This window comes from Orcinus orca, chromosome 16 (assembly GCF_937001465.1).
Source record: "Orcinus orca chromosome 16, mOrcOrc1.1, whole genome shotgun sequence".
NCBI lineage: Eukaryota > Metazoa > Chordata > Mammalia > Artiodactyla > Delphinidae > Orcinus > Orcinus orca.
The window spans coordinates 27338026-27363091 of record NC_064574.1 but is presented as its reverse complement, the minus strand read 5'-3'; the positions used below and the strand labels follow the sequence as shown (position 1 = coordinate 27363091).

The window sequence follows — 25066 nt, the reverse complement described above, 5'->3', positions numbered from 1 at the left end:
GGTCGCGGCGGGGGGCTGGACAAAGCCCCAGTGTGCCGGGCCCGGGGCCCGCGGGACAACGGCAGCTTGTTGGGGCCGCGAGGGGCCTGCACCTCCGGAGGTGGGGGCGGGGCGCTCCCCCCACCCTGGCACCGTCAGGCGCGGGCGGGTCGGGGGCGGAGAGAGCCCCCAGCCGCGGGCTCAGAGACTCGGATCCCAGCTCCAGCTCTGCCCGGCCCTCCCTGCGGGCCCTGGGGCGAAACGCCTAGCTCCTTCGGCCTCGGTTTTCTAGCAGAAACGTGATGGGGGCTGGACTTTGATCTTCAGATTCTGTTTGAGACGAGAAAAGTGGGTAATTCCTTCCCTTTGTACATCTCCCTGCTCCGTCCCCCATGCAGGCATCTTACCAGCCAACCATCCTCCTCCCCAACTCTTGCAGCCAGTCTGTCCTCCCATCCTCCACTCCATCCATTCACTGTTCCGTCTGTCTGTTCATTCATCCAGCCATCCTCCCATCTCTTCCTCCCATATACTTTGGCCTCTGAGGATAGTGCCATCTGGGTCAGCTCTGCTGGGACCAGGCATAACTCTGCTTAGGGGCCCCAGTAAATCAGAGGTGCATGTGAGGAGAGGGAGATGAGTGAGGGTTACAGTCACCTGGGTTCCTTGGAGGAAAGGAGACTACGACAGGAAGTAGTTAGAGGCAAGAGTCTCAGAAGGTGAGTCTGGAGACCAGGGTTCCAGGCCCTATTCATTCACCTCTGACCTGCTCAGTGACCTTGGGCAAATCCATTTGGGCTCCCAGCTACCCAAACGGTATGTCTCAGTGTGCTGCTACTAGGACCAAAGATGGAGAATGTGAAATAACTGAGAGCACACACCTCCTGTGGGACTGAAATAGAAGCAGCTGAACCAGCTTTACTCCTCTAGCCGTCACCTGCCCCCCTCCATCTGTAGTGGTAAGTGACTGTGGGAGGAATGTGGGTACAGAGAAGGACAGGGTTGGAGGAATCTGTTTGAAATGCAGTGACTGCAGGAAAATAAAACTGTTTCTTTGGTATTTCTTTCTTCCTCAAATTCACAGTGTACATGGGGCTGCCTGTCTGAGCTCTGTGTCCAAGGTTCTCATATAAACCAAATTATTCAACAAATACTTACTGAGTACCCACTATATGGTAGGCATTAGGGGTGTCCCTAACAGATAAGGTGGCAGTGGTTCCTACCTTTGTTGGCTAACGGTCTAGACCAGCATTGCCCAGTAGGAATACAATGTGAGCCACATGGGTAATCATAAATTCTCTAGTAGCGACATTAAAAAAGTAGAAAGAAGCAGGTTGTTACTAATGGTTTTATCTGACCCAGTATAGCCAAAATATTATCATTTCAATGTGTAGTCAATATTTAAACATTATTAATGACATATTTTACATTCTTTTAATTGTATTAAGTCTTTAAAATCCAGTGTGTATTTTATACTTAGAGCACATCTCAATTCAGTTTAGCCACATGTCAAATGCTTAATCGCCATATGTGGCTGGTGGCTCCATACTGGACCTCAGGGCTAGGAGGGAAGGCAAACAAAATAGACAAATAGACAAAGCATTTACAAACGGTCACAATTTTCTATGGAGGAAGCAAACTGGAGGACAGGAAGAACTTCTGTAAATAGGAGACATTTGGATAAGACCTGACATGTAAGAAGGACACAGCTGTTTAAAGAGTGGAGAGATTTCCAGCAGAAGGAACAGCACAAGCAAAGGCCCTGCGGTGGGAAAGCTTGGTCTTTGGGAAGAGCCAGTAGGACTGGAGGGGAGGAGGCCAAGGGAAGGTGGTAAGATTGAGGCTAAAGAGGAGAAGAGGCCAAGCATGAAGGACCACGTATGGCCATGATTGGGGGTTTAGAGTTTCCTTCTCAGCATGATGGAAAGCCAGGAGGAAAATTTAAACAGAGTGGCCATGTCTTCTGATTTACATGGATCACATTGGCCCCTAACTGGAGTATAGATTAGAGAGGCAAAGAAGGGAGGCTTTGAGGAGAGATGGTGAGAGATGGCAAGAGATGCGGTGCCCTGGGACAAAGAGGGAGTGGAGAGGCTGCAAAGAAGGGGAGAGATGCAGCATATATTAGTATTTTGGCAGCATAACCGACATGTAGATAGATTATATGTGGGGAAAAGGAAGGAATTCTAGGATGACTCCCAGTTTTCCTGCCTTGAAAATCGCTATCTGTGCCCCAGAAGTAAAATCAGGGTTATTAATCCATTCAACAAATAATTATTGGGCCCCAGGTTATACAGGAAATATTGCAAAAGATGTACTGTCTGACCTGAGTTTTCCAGAAGGCCCCACCCTATGGATGGCATAAAGAAATGCCGAGAAGGCGGCCTGAAGACCAGTTCCTCATCATGACCCTGGCCTTAGCAGCTCCATGAACCTGGGCAGGTGACCGAATGCCCCGGGTCTGTTTCCTCATCCATCTGGGGGCAATTACCACATAACCCTTTGTACCTCTACTTGATTGTTGGGGAAATAATCAAAGCACAGGTAGGAAAGAACTCTATGAGGTTAAAAACCCTGGAAAAAAATGTAGTTATTAGATTTAACACATTTAATATCTATATACTGTTCAGGCTTTGAAAGTGTTAGTTGTTACAAAGCCCAATTTGCCTTAAATGAGTCACGGGAAGTGACAGTTTTTTAAAACCAGTAATATGAAGATGCTAAACTGCAGTTCTCACCTTGTGTTTCCTTGCTTAAAACCATTCAGTGGTTCACCATGGTAGGCAAATTAATGGTCTCCCCGAAGATGTCCATTCTCTAATCCTTGGAAATTGGGATCGTGTTATGTTACATGGCAAGAGGAAATTAAGGCCGCAGATGGAATTGAAGTTGCTAATCAGCTGACCGTGAGCTGGGGAGATTATCCTGGATTGTTTGGGAAGGTCCAGTGTAATCACAAGAATCCTTATAAGTGAAAGAGGAAGGCAGGAGTATAAGAGTCAGAGGGGATGTGATGACAGCAGCAGAGGTCACAGTGCTATGATTTCTGGCTTCGAGAATGGAAAGAGGCCATGAGGAAGGCAAAACAAAGAAACAGACTCTCTCATAGAGCTTCCAGAAGGAACTCAGCCCTGCCAACACTTTCATTTTAGCTTAGTGAGACCCGATTCAGACTCCTGACATCAGGAACTATATGCTAATACATTTGTACTGTTTTAAGTCATTCAGTTTACGGTAATTACAGCAGCAATAGGAACCTAATACACTCACCAGTGCCCTTGGGGAAAAGTCCAACCTGCTAAGTATGGCACACAAAGCCTTGTGGGATTGGGCTTCTGCCACTGTGACTCTGAGCAAATTTCTTAACTTCTATGGGCCTCAGTTTTACCATCTGTAAAATGGGGAGGAAAAAAAACCCTCTAGGTCTGTAGTGAGATTAAATGCAAGGACATATTTAAAGTACCTACTAGAGAGACTGCACACAGCACATCATCATTATCATCATCATCATTATTGTTGTTGTCATTATTATTATCACAGAGCAATTGACAGGGAGTTAGGAGGCCTGGGTTCTACTCCCCTCACTAGGACTCTATTTCTGCATCTGTAAAAAAGGAAACAAACAAAAACATACAGGTTTGGCCGTCTCATCTTTCCTCTCTTCACTCTTTCCTGGTCACTGATCTTCATTCACTTCCTCAAACATTCTTCACTCTGTCTTCCAATTTTGTACATGCTGTTCCCTCTGCCTGGAATGCCCTTCCCATCCCCTTTACCAGATGAACTCCCATTTCCTCCTGGAAGTCTCTGCTGACCCCAATTAGATTGGTTAGACCTCACTGTTATGCATTCCCCAAACATCCTAAACTTCCTCTATCATAGTACTGATTTTCTTTTATTACTATGGCTTGTTTTTCATTTAGAAAAAAAAGAAAAACAAATCCAGATAAGAATATTTTGACCTATTTGCTTCAACTGGGTTCTTTAAAAAAAACCATTTCAAATAAACTTGACATAGTTGAAGTTTCCTCTCCTCTCTCTTCCTCCTTAATTCTCTCCCCACAGGCAACGCTATCATGAATTGGGTGTGCATCTTTCCAGTCTGTGTTTTTAAACTTGTAATACCTATATGCCCATAAATATATAGAATGTGCTTTTGTATGTGTGTTTATAATTAACACAAATGTAACCTTTAAAAATATTTATCATTCTACAACTTTCTTTTATTGATCCAACAATAGGTTTGGGGGATATCTCCATGTTGATATAGAGCTGGATCATTCATTCTAATCACTGTATAGTATTTTTTTATTAGGGTATATCCCCTTTTATTCATCCATCACCCTACCAATGGACATTTAAATCATTTCTAATATTTTCCACTAATATAAAGAATGCTTTATATTATATGCAAAGAACATCCTTATACATACAACCTATGCACACGTGTTCGAATTTCTTTAGGGAAGGTTGTCATCTTGCACATTAGCTGTAAAACAAAAGGTAGTCCATGGGTTGTGCAGCTGTATTCAGAGAGCCTATGGGCTGTATATCCAGCAGTTGAATCGACGAGTTGTAAGGTGTGTGCCTTTTCAACTTTATGAGATATTGCCAAATTGCCTTCCAAAGTGTGAATGTAATCATATAAAGATTCCTGTTCCCCAACATGCTCACAGACACTTGGCATGCATATGTGTTTTAATTTTGTCTAGTTGATGTATTTAAAATCATCTCTTATAATTATTTTGATTTATGTATCTCAGTTGCCTATTGGCAATTCAAGTTTTTTTCCGCTGAAAGTTCCCTATTTATATATTTTGTTCACTTTTCTTTTGCAGATTGTGGGGGAGAGTCTTTCTTAATGGTTTTCAGGAGTTCTTTGAATGCTTGCCCTTTGTTATATAGGTTGCAGATTTTTACTCCTAGTCTATTGCTTGTCTTTTAATCCAATTTGCAATGTCTTCCGTTACATGGCAGTTTAAATTCTGAGAGAGTCACAGATCAACTTTTCCCTTATGAGTTATGCTTTATTAAGAAATCCTTCTTCACCATGAAGTCATAAAATTATATATATATGTATGTATGTATATACAGTTGACCCTTGAACAACGTGATTTTGAACTAAGCAGGTCCACGTATATGCAGATTTTTTCAATAAATATGTACTACAGTACTATACAATCGGAGGTTGGTTGAATCCAAGGATGCGGAACTGTCTATAGGGAAGGTCAGCTGTAAAGCTATAGGTGGTTTTTCAACTTCTTGGGGTTGAAACCCCTAACTTCCGCATTGTTCAAGGGTCAGCTGTAGTCCGAAATATTTGTTTGCCATATTTATTCTTTAATCCATTTGAATTAGGTATCTTATTTTTTATTCCTATGGAATGCCAGTTTCTCAGTGCCATTTACTGAGTTCTCCATCCTTTCCCTTCTGATTTATGATGCCACCTCTATGTATGGTATGTCAAGTTCACACACACACACACCTGTGTCTGTTTCTAGGATCTCCATTGTATTCCATTAATATTTGCCTCTCCCTGCACCATAATGTGACTTAATAGGCAGAGAAATATCTCCTTTCCCCAACAAATACACTTTGTTGTTTTGGTTTGATAAGGGCTCTCAAAAATCCTGATTGGGTTTGGGAAAATACATGTCTTTATGATATTGAGTCTTCCCATCCACGTACATGGTATATCCCTCCACTTACTCAGGCCTTCTTTAATGTCCTTCAATAATGTTTTGTAATTTTCTCTATGAGAATATTAACTCCACAATCCTTATTAGTTAGCAGTTTTGTTCACTGCTGTATCCTCAGAGTCAAGAATGGGGCAAGACATAGAGTAGATGCTTAATAATAATTTGTTGTTTAATGAATGCCTTGCATATATTTTGTTAGATACATTCCTACATAACTTACGTTTTGTTGGTATAAAACAACAACAACAAAATTTTTAAAATAGTTTCTAGTCAGCTATATAGATATAGGTATAGAGATTCCAGGGCAGTGGAAGGACAGGGAGCCAATACAGGGTGCAACGACGAATAAATTGCCACTTCAGGTTATACGAAGGGGAGAGACAAGATCAGATTTGTGTTTTAAAGGGCTCTTTGCCTGCAGTGCAGAGAATGAATTGGAATGGATAGGGCAAAGTAGGCACAACTAGACAGGAGGCTACTGCAGGCATTGAGGCGAGTCCTAGCATAGTTGGTGCCTAAGAATTAGAGTGACTGGGAGAGATCAGAAGTGACCGATTGGCCAGGTGACCAACTGACCAGGTGACTCAGTGAGGGACCGAGTAAGGAAACTTAGAACCATCGCATTGACCAAAAACTGACAACTTTTCAGACGCAGCGCTATTTAGTTCAACCGAAGTGCAGCCGGAGGAGACGCTAGGCAGTGAGTGCCCGCGGCTGGCAGCCGGTCTCTGGCCCGGTGTGCCCCAGGGTCGCGGAGGCGTGGGGCTGGGAGAGAAAGTAGAGGGGAGTAGAGGGGTCCGGGCCGCAACGACACGCAAGGGCTTCAATCAGCTCGAGACTGCGAGCTGCGCCAAACGGCGTGTCCTTGCCTCATCCAATCAGAGCGGCAGAGCCTTCCCTCCGTCGCCTTGGCAACGGGACGCAAACGCTCGAGCGGGACGCAGTGACGGTTTGGGTCGGGCCCTGGGGAATCGTATCATGTCGCGACAGAAGGTAGGGGTGCCCCTCGATCCAGATGTTCCATCGTCCCAGAGAGGGAGGGAAATCGCGGAGGGATTCAGAAGTTGTGGGGTCCTCGTGAAGGAATTCCGGTTAGAATGGGAAGAAAATGATGAGTTCAGAGAAAAAACTACAAGTCCCGGCATGCCGCGCAACGCCGGAGTTCCTGCGAGAGTCCAAGAAACCCAGTTTGCTGGCGGGAAATTTATGAAACTCTAGGATTCTAAACTGTACTCAGCGATTTCTGTGACCCCCGGGGAAGCTCAGAATTTCGGATTTCCTGACCTGGAAAAGCTCTTAGAGATCTTTTCACCCCGTGCCGTCTTGCGACTCGCTCATCCATCTATAATCCATCCATCCCTCCATCCATCCACCCCCAAAACGCTAATGTGTTTTTTTCCCAGGCGACCCCAGTGCTGGCCAATGGGGGCACAGAGGTGAATCTGACAAGCCCCTGCCCTCTAGGAGTGCACAGGCCAACTCCCCCATTTCATAAGTGGGAAAGATGAGACCCAGAGAGAGGAATAGACCCAGAGAGAGGAATGAATTACTCTAGAATCCAGCTCTCCCATCCCAACCTGCTTCTTACCCCGTGTGGCACCTCTGATGAATGGTACCTAAAGAAATAAATTTCTTTATTTCCCTCCCAGAGCATTAAAATGAGTGATTACATTGGGCCCACCTGTGTACTTCAGGATAATCTCTTTGTTTTAAAGTCAGTTGATTCCAAACCTTAATTCCATCTACAACCTTAATTTCCCTTTGCCATGTAATGTAACACATTCACAGGTTCTAGGGATTAGAACATGGACACATTTTTTTAAATTGTTTTTTTAATTAAATTAATTTATTTATTTATTCTTGGCTGCGCTGGATCTTCGTTGCTGTGCGCGAGCTTTTGCAAGCGGGGTCTACTCTTCGTTGCGGTGTGCGTGTTTCTCATTGCCGTGGCTTTTCTTGTTGCAGAGCATGGGCTCTAGGCGTGTCGGCTTCAGTAGTAGTGGCGCATGGGCTTAGTTGCTCTGCTCTGCGGCACGTGGGATCTTCCCGGACCAGGGCTTGAACCTGTGTCCCCTGCATTGGCAGGCGAATTCTTAACCACTGTGCCACCAGGGAAGCCCGAGGACATGGACACATTTTGAGGGAGCATTATTTTGTTTACCACAATATACTATTATCAAATAATTGGAAAATTAAAAATTTACAATAGCATCACAAAATCAAATACCTATGAATAAATCTAATTAAAAACGTTCAAGACTTCTATACTGAAAACTAGAAGACATTGTGGAAAGAAATTGAAGACTTAAATTAATAGAGATAGACCATACTCATGGAATGATGAACTCAATAGTTTATGGTGTCACTTCTTCCCAATGATCTGTACATTCAATACAATCCCAATAAAAAAACCCAACATACTTTTTTTGATAGAATAGCAAACTGATCCTAACATTTTTTTAATTAATTAATTTTGGGCTGTGTTGGGTCTTCATTGCTGCACGGGGACTTTCTCTAGTTTGTAGCGAGCGGGGGCTACTCTTCATTGTGGTGCGAGGGCTTCTCATTGCGGTGGCTTCTCTTGTTGCAGAGCATGGGCTCTAGGCGCACGGGCTTCAGTAGTTGTGGCACTTGGGCCCAGCCGCTCCGCGGCATGTGGGATCATCCTGGACCAGGGCTTGAACCCATGTCCCCTGCATTGGCAGGCAGATTCTTTACCACTGCACCGCCAGGGAAGTCTGCTCCTAACATTTATACTGAAGTCCAAAGGACCTCAAATTGCGAAGACGATCTTGAAAAAAAATAAGTTTGACTTATGCTCCCTGATTTCAAAGATTTACTACGAAGCTATGGTAATTAAGACAGTGTGGTAGTGACATAAGGGTAGACAAATAAGTCAACAGAACAAAATAAAGTCTAGAGATAGACCTACATATACATAGTCAGTTGAATTTTGACAGAAGAGGCAAGGCAATTCAGTGAGGAAAGGGAAGGTTTTTCAAGCAAAGACTCTGGAGCAACTGAATAAACATACATAAACATATGAGAATAGAAAAGATATTATGAAAAAAGATTAGGATACTTGACTAGTTCTGGAGGAATTAGAGGGGCTCTATCCCCTTCCACTGGCTTTTTGAGGGGTAGGATTGTGTGGTAGGCAGAATTCTAAGGTGGCCCCCAAGATTCCCATCCTCAGTGTACACACCTTGTATAATGCCCTCCCTTGAGTGTCAATGGAGCCTCTGAATTTGATGGGATTGTTATTACCATGATTACAATACATTATATAAGACTCTGCCATAGCTGACTTGGAGTGGGGGGAGGGTTGGAAATCAGAAGGGCATGCTCCTGTTGGCCTGGAAGAAAAGCAACATCTATGTTGTGAACTGCCTATGGGAGCCACTTCAAAAGGAACTGCAAGTGGCCTCTAGGAGCTGAGAGCAGTCCCAGCCAATGACTAGCACGTAAACAGGGACCTCAGTCCTACAACCCCAAGTAACAATTCTGCCAACAATCTGGATGATCTTGGAAGAGAACCCCAAGCCCCAGAGGAGAAACACAACTCCAGCCATCACCTTGATTGTAGCCTTGCAAGACCTGAGCAGAGGATCCAGCTAAGATGTGCCCAGATTCCTGGTCCAAGGAAACTGTGAGATATAGATTTGCACTGTTTTAAGCCACTAAGTTTGTGGTAATTTGTTATGCAGTGCAGCAGTAGAAAACTAATACAGATGGCACGTCTGTCCAAGGTGCAAAGGTCATCCTGCATCAGACCAATTTCTAGTTCTTTTTTCATATCTGCCTTAGGGATTAGTCTTATCAGGACTGAGGGCGAAACTGTTTTGGACATAGTTGGAGGAGAATAATACCTACAACCCTTTGAGGATTTGGAAGGTCCATTTTGGGTAGAAGGAATTAACATTGCTCTGAGTCTTTGACCCAGCTCCTCCTGGATCATGGGTCTAATCAAACATTCAAGGTTAGAGTAGGTCCACATCCTTCTCACAGAGCCTGCTGAGTTCAGCCCTCAAACTGGGGTTAATGGTTGGACTTTTAGAGCATTGAAAACCGGATGTTCACTATACTGGTCATGCCTGTGGAGTAAGCCTACAGTGAGGTGGACCCTTGGATTCTTGGAGGTTCATTTCAAGGACCAAGTTACTAGGCACATGTTGACTAATAAGAAATTGGCCAGGCTGAATCTTCATGTCATAGCATCTGGGCAGTGTTGAGTCTGATAGTTTGAACATTTTAATATCTACAGTAAGTTGATTTGGGAAGCAGGTAGATATGCATAAAATTACATCACTTTCCTTTTCTCATTGCAGAATCAAAATTACAAGGGGCATGGACTGCCAAAGGGAAGAGAGCGGTGAGTGGTCCCACCCAATCCAATAAACCCAGAACTAACCTCCTGCTTGCTTGCTGCCTTCCTTCCTTCCCTTTGTCCATCCCTCCCTCCCCACTTCTTTATTTAAATAATGATAATGATAATAAACAATCAGTGAGCACTTACCATGTGCCAGGCCCTGGGCTTGTTACTTTACTTGTATATCTCATTGAATCCTTACCACAATTCTTTGAAATAAATACTACTCTTATGTCCACTTTACCGATGGGGAAACTGAAGCTCAGGGAGGCTAAGTTACTTGCTCAAGACCATAGCATCTGTTAGTGGCAGAGCTTGTTGGACTCCATGGCCCATGTTGTGTCTAACTGTGTTTCCTTGCCTCCTTCAACAACCACGTGAAGTTGACTTGATAATGCAAATGTCAACTGCACTCTGAACTTCTGCATCGCTCTGCACCAATAACCTGGTTATAGAACTCAGCACCTCTTCGGATTTCTTAAAAATAATCCACTTGCACAAAGCAGGAGTGAGCAATGCAGACTTTACTGAAGATTTTTGTGGGAATTAGGGGAGGTAGTTTACATTGCACACACCATGGCAAATACTTTACAATTTTCTATTCCCTATTTCATTATATATTTCTGTTCTTTCTAATGCCCTTCCTGGCTACACCACCTCTGGGGCAGGCATGCATGGCCTCTGACCTTTCTCTCATGCAGCACCCATCTTCTCTGCCTTCTTTGTCTCTGTACTGACTCCTTTCCACCAATTTCAAACCTTTCACTCTTGCATGCACAGTGTTCCACTGTGTTCCAGCTCCTGGCCCTAAACTTACACACCCACTCCCACCTCAACAAAACAAAGAGCACTTCAGTTAACAGGACCCATCCATCTGTTTTATCAAGGCAGATATTGATTAGAAATGCATTTAGCTACAAGTAACAGGAAACTCAACTAATAGTACCTTTAAAAAATTGTATTTCTTTTCCTCATGTAACAAAGCTTCCGTGGGGCTGGTGCAGTGGTTCAACAACGTCAGAGCTAGTGTCTCTGTGATTGCCTTCACATTTTCCTGATAGACACCAAGTGGCTGCTACATCTTCAGCCTTCATGTCATGATCAAGATGGGAATCAGGGGGGAGGGCAGACTCAAGCCATCTCTCTCTCAAATCAAAAGAATAAACACTACCCAGGAACCTACCCTCCTTAGCGGTTTTATGCTTTTATCTTATTGACCCAAATTGTGTCACATGGACACCCCTAGCTGCCCGAGTGGCTAGGAATAAAAGTTACATAAGTGGCATTATACTGTTATATTTGCACCCTGCTTTTGTCTCACAAAATTATACTTTCAGTATTTATCCATGTTGGTGCATGTAGCTCTGGATACATTTTAACTACTGTATGAGTTCCATTATATACCACAAGTTATTTATCTATCTGCCTTCTGAAAGGCACTTAGGTTGTGTCTTATATTGGTTTCCTCCAGAAGCAGACCCTGAGATAAGGATGTGAGAGCAGATCGTTTATCTGGAAGGTGATTCCAGTAAGCATCGGCAGGGAAGTGGGGAAGTGAGACAGCTAAGGGAAAGAAACCAATAAAAAGTGCATTATTGACAGGTTATTGCTGTGGGCAAGTGGGGCTCCATCCCACCGGGGATTCCTATGAGATAATGTAGAACACACCGTAGACTTACCCCAACTGAGTGATGAAAGAGCTGGAGGATTTATCCATAAACTTCAGTCATCATTGGTTTTATGCTGTTGGGGGGAGGGCAGTTAACTCCCTGGTACTTCAGATCTACTCCAAGCACTGGCTGAGCACACCAAGGGCTAGAAGAAGACTTCAGGTAAAGAACTGCAGGTGCTGGCAGAGGAAAGCCCTGTGATTTGCATGCACAGGAATGGCAAATGCCCAAAGGATAAGGATGGACCACCAACAGTGTGTGCTGCAGATTACTTCCATAAAAATATTAACAGTTACAGATGAACATCCTTGTATGTATATTGCCAAGTACGTATGTAGGGTATCTACCTAGGGTGTAGATCTAGGATAGAATTGCTGGGTGTAGAGTATATGCACATTCAACTTACTAACTACTGCCATGTGGTTCTTCAAAGTGCCTTCTACTGGCGGAGGAGGAGTTTCCATTTTAGCACATTGTTGCTAAAACTTGGACTTTTAGATTTTTGCCAGTCTAATGTGTATGAAATAGTAATTGATGGTTTTAATATGCCAACTTTCTCTCCAAAAGTTTATCCAATTTACACTCCCATCAGCATCACTATCATTTCTCCACATTCTCGCAAACACTTGGTATTTGCCTGATTTTTAATATTTTCTCCAATCTGATGGATTTGAACTTGTATTTCTTTATTGTTTTGGATTAGCTTTAAATATTTCACTACTTTAGAACAGTAGTTTTCAAAATTTGACCTCAGGATCCCTTTACAACTTAAAAATCATTGTGGACTGTAATAACTTTTGTTTATGCAGCTTATACTTATCAATATTTACCACATTAGAAATTTTAAATGATAAATTTAAAAAATATTTATTAATTCATTTAAAAAGCAATCACATACTCATTACATGGAAGCATAAATAACATATTTTTATGAACTATAACTATTTTCTCCCTCCCCCAAATTTACTGAGATGAGTGGTGGTTGTGAGGCTGGTTTTTGTGAGGCTCTTCAATGTCTGGCTTAATAGAAAACATTCAGCTTCTCAAATTTTCTGTATTCAATCTGTTGTGATACGTTGTTTTGCCTGAAGAGTAGGAAGAAAATCTAGCCTCACAAAGATATGTTGTTGAAAGGGGAGGACTTTGTGTACCCCTGAGAGTTGGGGACCTTGAGGAGTACTTGGACCACACATCAAGAACCACTGCTTTGGGACTTCCCTGGTGGTGCAGTGGTTAAAAATCTGCCTGCCAATGCAGGGGACACGGTTTCCATCTCTGGTACAGGAAGATCCCACGTGCTTCGGAGCAACTAAGCCCGAGTGCCACAACTACTGAGCCTGCGCTCTAAACCCCGTGAGCCACAACTACTGAGCCCACGTGCCACAACTACTGAAGCCCATGCCTAGAGCAGGTGCTCCACAACAAGAGAAGCCCGCACATGCCATCGAAGAGTAGCCCCGGCTTGCCACAACTAGAGAAAGCAACGAAGACCCAATGCAGCCAAAAAATAAATAAATAAATTTATTAAAAAAAAAAAAAAGAACCACTGCTCTAGGGAATTACAATATGCATCCTTAACTTATCACTATCTACCTTGACTCAATATTATACCACTTCGTGTACAACATAAGAGCCCTAGAACAGCATGCTCTGTTTACTCCCCTCCCATCTTTCGTGCTGCTATTTTTGTCATATATTTTACTTGTAAATATATTATAAACCCTACAATACATTCTTTTTTTTTTTACAATGTAGTTTTTTGTTGTTGTTGTTTTTGTTTTTTTTACTTTTTGGCCACACCACCTGGCACATGGGATCTTAACTCCCTGACCAGTGATCGAACCCTCACCCCCTGCAGTGGAAGCGTGGAGTCTTAACCACTGGACTGCCAGGGAAGTCCCAGCCCTACAATACATTCTCATTATATTCACTTTACATAGTTAACTGTTTGTTATTTTTAATTAAGATATGGAAGAAAGTATTTCAAAGTTACTCCACTCTTTATCCCTTCTTATGGGTCTGAATCTCCATCTGGTATAAGTTTCCTTCTACCTGAAGAACTTTCCTTTAAAATTCTTAAAAGATGATGTCCCTTTGTCGTTAGGCTTGCATTGTCTCTGATGAGAAGTCAGCTGTCCTTTACACTGTCTCCCCACCACCGCCCCGGCAGTTACACATACACATACACGCACACACCTGTATGTGTCTTTTTCCCTTGTCTGTTTTTAAGACTCCTCTGGTTTTCAGAAATTTGACTATAGTTTGTTCGCCTTTGTGTGTGTGTGTGTGTGTGTGTGTGTGTGTGTGTGTTTTGTATTTATTCTGCTTGGAGTTAATTGAGCTTCTTGGATCTGTGACTTGATAATTTAGTCAAATTTGGAAATTTTTCAGCCACCATTTTTTTGAAAAATATTTTCCGTCCTATTTGCTCCCATCTCCTTCTGGGATTCCAGTTACATGTATGTTAGGTTGCTTGATATTATCCCATAAGGCACTGAGATTCTGTTCTTCTAAATTTTTTCTTTCTCTAATTCAGATTGAATAATTTTTATTGACCTGTCTTCAAATTTATTATCTTAAATTTTTTTCCAGCTTTATTGAGATATAATTGGCATAAAACATTGTATGATTTAAGGTGGACAATGTGATGATATGATACACATATATATATTGTAAAATGTTTACCACAATAAGGTTAGTTAACACATCCTTCACCTCACATAACTACCATTTTGTTGTTGTTGTGGTGAGAACACTTAAGATCTACTTGAGAACACTTAAGGTCTACTTAAGAACACTTAAGATCTACTCTGAGCAACTTTCAAGTCTATCATACAGTATAGTCACCCTGCTGTACATTAGATCCTCAAAACTCATTCCTCTTATAACTGGAAATTTGTACCCTTTGACTAACGTTACTGTCCTTATTTCTACAATGTCCAATCCCCTGTTGAGCTCATCCTATGAATTTTTAATTTCAGATACTATAATTTTCAGTTCTACATTTTTCCATTTTGGTTCTTTTTTAGACTTTCAGTGTCTTTTCTGCAATAACTCATTATACTGATTAAATGTAATTAAATATATTTAAATAATTAAATATATTTACTCATTATATCCACCTTTTCATGTAAATTCTTTTTTTTCATCTTTATTGGAGTATAATTGCTTTACAATGGTGTGTTAGTTTCTGCTTTATAACAAAGTGAATCAGTTATACATATACATATATCCCCATATCCCCTCCCTCTTGCGTCTGCCTCCCACCCTCCCTATCCCACCCCTCTCTAGGTGGTCACAAAGCACGGAGCTGATCTCCCTGTGCTATGCAGCTGCTTCCCACTAGCTACCTATTTTGCGTTTGGTAGTGTATATATGTCCATGCCACTCTCTCACTTTGCATGTAAATTCTTTAACACATTTATAATATCTGTTTAAAGTCTTTAATAATTCCAATAATTGGGTCATTTATGAGTTATGTATATATAACAGAACTCTATAACAAAATATAGAGTTTTTCCTCTTGATCATGCATTAAAATTTTTCTGCTTTATTATTGCATGTCTTCTATTTTTTATATTCCATTCTGGTCATTGTGTATAAAAAGCAGTGAAGACCAAAAAATTACACACACCCACACCCACACCCACATATGTGTATGTGTGTGTGTGTATACAGGCATACATCATTTTATTGTGTTTTGCTTTATTGCAGTTTACAGATATTATGTTTTTCACAAATTGAAGGTTTGTGGCAACCCTGCATCAACAAAGTCTATTGGTGCCATTTTTGCAACAGAATTTGCTCCCTTCGTGTCTGTGTCACGCTTTGGTAATTCTCACAATATTTCAAACTGTTTCATGATTATTATATTTGTTATGATGATCTGTGATCAGCAATCTTTGATGTTACTACTACAACTCACTGAAGGCTCAGATGATGGTTAACTTTTTTTAGCAATGAAGTATTTTTAATTAAGATATGTAAATTTTAAAAAGACACAATGCTATTGCACACTTAATAGACTACATATAGTGTAAACATAAATTTTATATGCACTGGGAACATGGGTTGGACCAAAGCTTTAATTACACTGAGTTCATCCCAAGCCCAGCCTCCTGTACTACCATTTTGAGCTTGTTAGTATTTGACCTGGGAGGGCATTGGACTGCAGTTCAGTTTTTTTGTTTGTTTGTTTGATTTTTGTTGTTGTTGTTGTTCTTTTTTTTTTTTTTTTTTTTTCTGGTACGCGGGCCTCTCACTGCTGTGGCCTCTCCCGCTGCGGAGCACAGGCTCCGGACGCGCAGGTTCGGCGGCCATGGCCCACGGGCCCAGCCGCTCCGCGGCATGCGGGATCCTCCCGGACCGGGGCACGAACCCGTGTCCCCTGCATCGGCAGGCGGACTCTCAACCACTGCGCCACCAGGGAAGCCCCTGTTGTTCATTTTTGAATTCAACTCCGGCAGGGCTGCAGGAATGCAAACACCATGTAAACATGCAGGAGTCTGGGTTTTCTCTCAGCTGTACTGTTTTCTCTACTGTTCCTTTCTTAAGCAAATTTGCCAGAATCAGGTTTTGTTTGGTTTGGTTTTGGAATGGGCCCTTCCAGATTTTGATGTGTTTTGCCATCCTACATATCGTATAAGCTCAGCTGATTTCTCCTGGTGCCACAGACTCTCTCTTCCACGGCTGACTTGTTCTTCCACTTGCCCACCCCAGGCCAGGCAGCCAGCCCAGATCTGGAAACGGCTGCATCTCTGTGCTCCCCCCCATGAAGGCCTTGTTTCTCTCTGGAATCAGTTCATCAAGTTTTCTTTTGTCTATTGCTCTCCACTAGCCCCATGGACAAGTATATTTATTTTGTACATTTTTTTCTCATTGTTACTATAGGATTGAAAGTCTTTTACATTCTTTTACATCATAACCCAAAGCGGAAGTCCTCTCCTTGGTATTTTAATTTGCATTTCTTAATTATTGGTAAGGTTGAGTATCTTTTAACATGCTTGTTGGTCATTTAAATTTCCTATGCTATTAATTGCCTGTTCATAGCTTCTAGACATTTTTCTATTGAGTTTGTCTCTTTCTTTATGTACTTGGTCCAAATCTCTTATGGATTATAAGCACCACAAATATTTTTTCTTAATCTATAGGTAGTCCTTTAACTTTATTTGTGGTATGTTTTGTTATAGAGTTCTGTTATATATACAGAAAGTTGAGTATATCATAATTTTACAGCTCAGTGAATTTTCATAAACTTAATATACCCACATCAGGAAACAGAACATCACCAGCATGCCCTCTTCTAATCATTGCTCGATAAAGGTAGCCATTATCCAGACATCTAAAGTTGTGTTGGGAATTTCCTGGCAGTCCAGTTAGGACTCCGCACTTTCACTGCCAAGGGCCTGGTTCAATCCCTGATCAGGGAAATAAGATCCTGCAAGTTGTGCAGCCAAAAATAAAAAAACTATTAATTTTTAAAATTGAACATTTTAATTGTGGATTCATATGCAGTTGTAAGAAATAATACAGAGAGATCTTATGTGCCCTTTACCCAGTTCCCCCCAGTGGTAACAGAGTAAAACTATAGCACAGCATCCAACTAGGATATTAACATTGATACAGTCAAGATATGGAATATTTCCACCACCACAAGGATCCCTCATAGTGCCTTTTATAACCACACCCACTTCCCCTCCCTCCCCCTCTTCCTCCCCATCCCAACGTACCCTATCTTTAACCCCCAGCAACTGTTGTTTTGTTCTCTTTTCAATAATTTTGTCCTTTCAAAGAGTTTTTTTTGTTTTTTGCGGTACGCGGGCCTCTCACTGTTGTGGCCTCTCCTGTTGCGGAGCACAGGCTATGGACGCGCAGGCTCAGCTGCCATGGCTCACGGGCCCAGCCGCCCTGCGGCATGTGGGATCTTCCCGGACCGGGGCACGAACCCGTGTCCCCTGCATCGGCAGGCGGACTCTCAACCACTGTGCCATCAGGGAAGCCCCAAAGAGTTTTTATAATGGAATCACACATTATATACTAACCTTTTGGGACTGGCCTTTTTCACTCAGCAACTTCGCTAGAGATATTCAAGTTGTTGAGTGCATAAACAGTTCATTCCTTTTTATTGCTGACTAGTATTCCAGGGAACGGATATACCACCATGCGTTTAACCACTTACCTATTGAAAGACATCTGGGTTTTCTTCCAGTCTGGGGCTATTATGAATAAAGCTGTTATGAACATTCAAGTACAGGTCTGTGTGTTAGTTTTCATTTCACTGGGGTAAACGCCCAGGAGTACAATTGCTGGATTATACGGTAGTTGCATGCTTAGTTTTTTAAGAAACTGTCAAATTATTTTCCAAGGTGGCTGCACCATTTTATATTCCATCAGCAATGTATGAGTGATTCGGTTTCTCTGTGTCCTTTCCAGCAGCTGATGTTGTCAGAGTTTTTTATTTTAGCCATTCTGATACTTGTGTATTGCTATATTATTGTGGTTTTAATTTGTACTTCCCTAATGGTAAACGATGTTGAACATCTTTCCATGTGCTCATTTGTCATCTGTATATCCTCTTTGGTGAAATATCTGTTCATGTCTTTTGCCCATTTTCTAATTGGATTTTCTTTTTAATGTTGAGTTTTGAGAATTCTTTATGTATTCTAGATAGTAGTCCTTCATCAATATGTGGTTGCAAATATTTTCTCCTAGGCTGTACCTTGCCTTTTCATTGACTTAACAGAGTCCTTTAAAGAGCAGAAATCGTGAATTTGGAAGGTTTATCAGTTTATCCGATTTATCAGTTTTCCCTTTTATGGACCATGCTCGTAGTGTCAAATCTAAAAATTCTTTGCCTAGCTCTTAGATCCCAAAGATTTTCCTCTATGTTTTATAATTTTACATTTTACACTTAAGTTTGTGATCCATTTTGAGTTAAAGTATAAAGTACTTTATACTTTATATAAAGTATGAGGTTTAAGCCTAGGTTCATTTTTTGCATGTGCATATCCAATTCTGCAGCACCATTTATTGAAAAGGCTATTCTTCCTCCACTGAATTGCTTTTGTTCATTTGTCAAAATTCAGTGGGGCAGGGACTTCGCTGGTGGTCCAGCAGTTAAGACTCCACGCTCCCAGTGCAGGGGGCCCAGGTTTGAGCCCTGGTCAGGGAACTAGATCCCGCATGCTGCAAACAAGGGCCCGCACACAGCCAAATAAATAATTTTTTTTTTTTTTTTTGCGGTACGCAGGCCTCTCACTGTTGTGGCCTCTCCTGTTGCGGAGCACAGGCTCCGGACGCGCAGGCTCAGCGGCCATGGCTCACGGGCCCAACCGCTCCGCGGTATGTGGGATCCTCCCGGACCGGGGCACGAACCCGTGTCCCCTGCATCGGCAGGCGGACTCCCAACCACTGCGCCACCAGGGAAGCCCCCAAATAAATAATTTTTAAAAATTCAGTTGGGCATATTTGTGCGGGTCCATCTCTTGTTTGTTTGTTTGTTGTTGGTTGGTTTGTTGTTCTCTTGGTCTTTGTATCTCTTTCTCTGTGAATACCACACAGTCTTGATTATTGTAGCTACATAATGTTTTGAAATTGGTTAGACTGATTTACCCCACTTTATTCTTCTTTTCAAAATTGTTTTAGATATTCTAGTTCTAATATCTTTGCCTTTCCACATACCTTTTAGAATTATCTATATCTACAAAAAAATCTTACTGCGATTTTGATCCCAGGAATTGCATTAAGTCTGCACACCAGTTTGGGAAGAATTGACATCTGTACTCTGCTGAGTCTTCCAATCCATGAACATGGTAGGGTTCTCAATTTATCTAGACCTTCTCTGAATTTTTGCATCAGCATTTTGTAGTTTTTAGTACCTAAGTCCTGCACGTGTTTTGTTAGATTTGCACCTAAATATTCCTTTTTTAAAAAGTAATAGTTGTAAATTGTATTTTTAATTTCAGAGTTCATGTGTTCATTGATAGTATATAGAAATATAACTGATTTGTATGTTCATCTTGTATCCTGTGATCTCACTGTACTTACCTATTAGTTCATGAATTGTTTTTTAGATTCCGTGGGAATTTTTACACAGTCATCTGCAAAAAGGGACAGTTTTCTTTCTTCCTTTCTGATCTATGTCCCTTTTATTGACTTATTGCACTGGTTAGAACTTCTAGTGCTATGTTGAATAAGAGTTGTAAGAGCGGACACCCTTGCTTTCTTCCAGTGTTCTTCACATATTCTTCAAATGTGTTCTTAATTACTCATTGAAACATTTTTATGATGGCTGCTTTAAGATATTTGTCAGATCATTCTAACACATCTGCCATTTTGGCATTGGTATCTATTGATTTTTTTTAAACATTTTTATTGGAGTAGAATTGCTTTACAATGGTGTGTTAGTTTCTGCTTTATAACAAAGTGAATCAGTTATACATATACATATGTTCCCATATCTCTTCCCTCTTGGGTATCTATCGATTTTTCTTAGTCACATTGAGATTTTCCTGATTCTTGGTATGACAAGTGATTTTCAGTTGAAACCTGAACATTTGGGGTATTATGCCATAGAACTCTGGATCTTGTTTAAGCCTCTTTTAGGTGACATTTTCTGACATCACTCCGGCCAGGGAAGGGGGCATGGTACCACCTCATTATTACCATAGAGTATAGAAGTCCAGGTTCCCCACTTGACCTCCATTGACACTTGAGGGTAAAGGAGGTTCCTTCTTACTGCTGGGTGGAATGGGAGTTCTGGTTCCACTAGGCCTCTGCTGATACCACCCTGGCCAGGAAGGTTAGGAGTTCCTTGCTACTGCTCCCTACCTGACTCACATGAACACCACAGGAAGTGCAGCCTCATTACCACTGGGCGGTATTGAAAGTCCTGACTCTCCACTAGGCCTCCGTTGACATAAGCCCAAGGCAGAGGGGTGCCTCCTTACTTCCAGGTGGGGGTGGAAGCCCAGGCACATGGTCTCCACTGACACAGCAGGGGTGGGCACCTCACTACCACCTGCTAGGGATGAAAGTCCCGGCTACGTCTTTGACCTTCTCTGACACCAGCCTAGCCAGGGGTCTTGGGGGATGCTGGGTACCTTGTTACAACCTGGTGGGAAGTCTAGATTCCCCACTCAGCCTTTGATAGCATAAGTGAGCGTAGGTCACAGATTTGTTTCTGCTGGGGTTGGCCAGAGTAGAGAAGTTATTGTCTTAAGTGTTCCTTTCCTGATTTTGTCAGCTGGGGAGAGCAGGCTTTTGCTGGAGGGTGTTTTTCATCTGTGCCCATTGGTGTTTCAGACTTGCTAGCTTCTTCATCTCCACATCTGGGATCTAGGAGGCAAAAAGAGAGCCCAGGGAATTCACCACATGCTCTTCCATGGGTCCTGAGGTCCTTAGCCGATCTGCCTTCTTCTGTCCACCTTTCAGGGTCTTCTTCTACTTGTTTTATATCTAATGTCCTGGGGTTTTAGTTGTCCTGGTAGGAGGAAGAGGGAAACGTATATCCATTCCATCTTCTCAGATGAGTGACAGAAAGGGGGATTTGCAAAAACGTATCATTTAGTATAAGGATTAGCCATGGCATATGTAAAGCAACCAGACCATGAAAGGCACTGAAGACAATGATTGCTATTATTTTTCAATGATTCAAAGATTCTATCATTCTCAATTTGATTATTTTGTTTCACGCTATGATGCTAAATTCTAAAATTCAGTAATTCTATGTTCTGGCATTTCCATGTATGGAACTTGACCTTTCTTCCCTTCCCTTTTTTCCTATCCCTGGACTGTCCTAGGGAAATAGTTGATTCTGAGCAAGTGTTCCATTGCCATGTCTTGCAGAGAGCAGAGAGCATCAATCCGGTTCAAGACCACTCCTATGAATACCCTCATGGATGTCCTTCACCACAGGCCAGGATGGGTGGAAGTAAAGGAGTAAGAAGCCCTCACCCCCAGCCTTGTTTCTCCTTCCCTTTGTCTCACAGGTCCTTGTCTCCCTTCGTTTTTGTCCCAGCTCCCTTTGGTGGCCACTGGGACTTGTCCCAATTTGGCTGTGACAGGAGCCGACATTTATTTAGCATTCACCATGTGTTAGGTGCATTACTGATGCCATCTCTGTCTTATTGAAGCCTTATAACCATCCAGAAAGATGTGAATATGTTCAGAAATATTAAGTCAATTGTTTAAGGTCACACAGCACCTAAGTGTCAGAGTGGGATTCAAACCCAGTTCAGTTTGACTATTCCACAGCCAGTGTCCTATAGCTCTCTATGCAACCATCACAGACCTGTGGGGTGAATCCTCCGGTGATGGCAGGTCCTGGCCACTTACTAGTTCTGTGACCTTGGACAAGTTTTTTGACACCTAAGCCTACATTTCTTCTTCTATGCTGGGCCCTGGGGATACTGAGATGAAAAAGCAAACAATTCCTGGCACGTAGTAGGTGTTAATATTAGTGAAGGTTAAGGTTTGGATGCATGTAACAGAGACACAAAATAAAAGAGGCTTTGACAGACTAGAAGTTTATTTACCCCTCCCATTGAAGTCCAGATGTAGGAGGTTCAAAGATGGTATGGAAATGTGGAACCCATCTGCTTCCGTCTTTCCACTCTGCTATCCTTTGAGTGAGACCCTCATCCTCATGGTCGGAGGTGGAGTTCCTGTACATTCCAAGCAGCAGGAGGTAGGAAGGAGACAAGAAAAGGCATGTCCTACCCTTGAAGGACACAACCCAGAAGTCCCTCACATTTCACTGGGCCAGAACTTAGCCATGTGGACACACCTAGCTGCAAGGGAATCTGAAAAATGTAGACTACATTTTCCAGGTAAATGTTGGAAATTCTATGACTGTAGAAAAAGGAGAGAATAGATATGAGGGGTGAGGGCAACCAGCTACCCTGCCAGGGTCCTCAATAAACATTTGTTGCATAACAACAACTAAGCCTCCTAGACACTCTTGCACACTTTACACGCATGACCTCTTTGAATCATCCCAGTAAACCTTCCAGTAGGTGCTATCATCATCTCCATTTTCCTGATGAAAAAACTGGACAAAAAGAGGAAAAATATACCATGTTGGAAAGTGGAAAAATATACCATGTTGGAAAGTGTTGGAATATACCATCTTGTCAGGGCTTGAGCTAGGGTTTTCACCTAGCCTGGCTGTCTGCATAGTCCCAGGTTCAGCCTCCCTGTTCTAGCAGCCTCTCAGTAATTGAAGGAACAAATGAGTGAATAGGTGAATGCATGCTTCCTGCTGCCTGGTGCTGGAGTCTAGCAGAGGAGACAGACACTTACTAAATCATCCCACAAAAAAATTAGGAATTGGCTGACGGTGGCAAGCGTGGTATGGGGAATCCAAGATGGCAGAGTCCTCTCTCTGGCACTTTGGGGAGTATTACAGTGATGGTGATGACGGTGATGGTGGTGATGATAGCAGCTACTGTGGATTTTCCTTCTTGGTTCTCTCATGTATCACACTAATATCAGAATGAGTTTTCCTTCCCTGGATCCAGAAGAACTGGATGTAGTGGAGGATGAGGCGGGGGAGGTGACCGGCAGGTATAGGAAAAGGTACTGTCCTGACCTGCCACGTGATCTGAGGCTGCCCCCTGTTTCTCCTCAGCCTTGTCTCCATGGTCAAGTGGAAGAAGGTCTGAGGGTTTGTCTGGTGCTGATAGTGTGGGAGTCCATGAAGCAGGTTGTTTCCTGGATGATCCCAAATTGCCTCGAGAGTCCTCAAGTCAGGAAAGGCTAGAGGCCAGGGCCTTTACACCAGACATGGCTCGGTGAATGTGAGACCTTTTCCTTAGGACCTAAGCTGGGGTCTGGTATTTCCAGATACAACGAGGTCCCAATTCAGACCATCAGCCTGTTAGGTCAGAGTTTGGAACAGATGTGGCCAGAGCTGTCCCCTCCCTTGCTTCCCACAAAGAAAGCTGTCCTTGATGCCTGGAACTGCAGCAACCATCTTGTGACCTTGAGGTGATGAGCATGTTAAGGATGGCAGAATGAGAAGGTAGAAAGAACCTAGATTTCCTGTTGGCCTTGTTGAGCAGTTTAATGTCTTCCTGGGTGATTTAAGAGCAACTTGACTGTGATAATCATGAAGATGGTGTACAAAATGAACAAACTTGTGGAATTAGAAAAGAATCCAAAATCCACATCATGGTCTACAAGGCCCTGTTTGTTGGGCCCTACTCCAGTTTCAGTGTCATCCCTTACGTTTCTCCCTCCACTCTGGCTTTTTTTTCATATCCTTGAATGAGCCCTTTCCAACCTCAGGGCCTCAGTTCCTGTCCTTCCCACTCCTGGAACCCTCTCCCCACTGCCCTTGATCTGGCTGTCCCTCCTTACCATTCAGATCTAAGCTGAAAGGTCAGCTCCACAGGGTAGCCTCCACCTAAATAGGTTCCTCAGCTGCCCTGCCTCATGGCCTCCAACTGGGTTATTCCAACTGGGTTATAACTGGGTTATTCCTCATTAGAGAGTTGTGTATTTGTTTCCTTGTTTATTTTTTATCTTCCCCACAGGACTGTATGTACCACCTAGCCAGGTGTTTTTGTTCCCCCTATATCCTTGCATCCAACATTGTCTCTGACACCAAGACAGCCTCAACACCTATGTGTTGTATGAATGAATGAATACTTCATTATTCATTCATTCATCCATTATTCATTCATTCATCCATTATTCATTCAACTAAAACAAAAGGTGGGTTAAAAAAAAAAAAGCAAATTGTGAAAGGAAATAGACAAGAGTAGCTCTAACCACAGAGCTCGGAATCTGGAACCCGATGGCCTGAGTTCCAGTCCTGCTCTGCCACTTACTAGCTTATGAACTTAGGTGAGTTCCTTAACCTCTCTGTGCCTCACTTCACTCATCTTTAAAATGGGCATAATAAAAGAACCTAACACTTAACAGTTACTATGAGGATTGATGAGTTAATATTTGTAAAGTACTTAGAACAGTGTCTGGCACATGGGAAGTGGAAGTAAGTATTAGCCATTAGAAAGTTTTAAGAACATGCCAAACGATGTCATGTGCCACATATGGATACGCACATATATACACAGTAAAACTATAAAGACACTCATAGAAATGATTCCAAATTCAGTCTAATGGCTTCCTTTTGGACAGGAGAGTAGGAGATAGAATCAGTCAGGAATATACGCAGGGCTTCAGTTATATCTGTAATTTTTTACTCAAAAATTTGGAAGTAATCATGGTTGTGCATTTCATTTCCTGTCAAGTCTTTTTGAAGCACCTCCTCTGTGTACTCCAGCTCTGGTATCTGGATTTGGTAGATCAGTCTGGTTTCCTGTCCCCCTCTCTGGCAAGGTGGT

The 25066-nt window shown here is 42.4% G+C and overlaps 1 protein-coding gene across 2 annotated transcripts in view; it reads left to right on the top strand.

Annotated features, from left to right (window-relative positions):
- The first annotated feature begins 187 nt into the window (after nt 1–187).
- TTLL9 (tubulin tyrosine ligase like 9) overlaps nt 188–25066 on the top strand; it is a 65337-nt gene continuing 40458 nt past the window's right edge. For both annotated transcript variants that reach the window (XM_033433454.2, XM_049698820.1), the window contains exons 1-3: nt 188–327; nt 10007–10050; nt 21564–21656. In XM_033433454.2, the coding sequence (XP_033289345.1) occupies nt 21601–21656 (56 nt within the window). In that variant the 5' untranslated portion in view covers nt 188–327; nt 10007–10050; nt 21564–21600. The remainder of the gene's footprint in view (nt 328–10006; nt 10051–21563; nt 21657–25066) is intronic.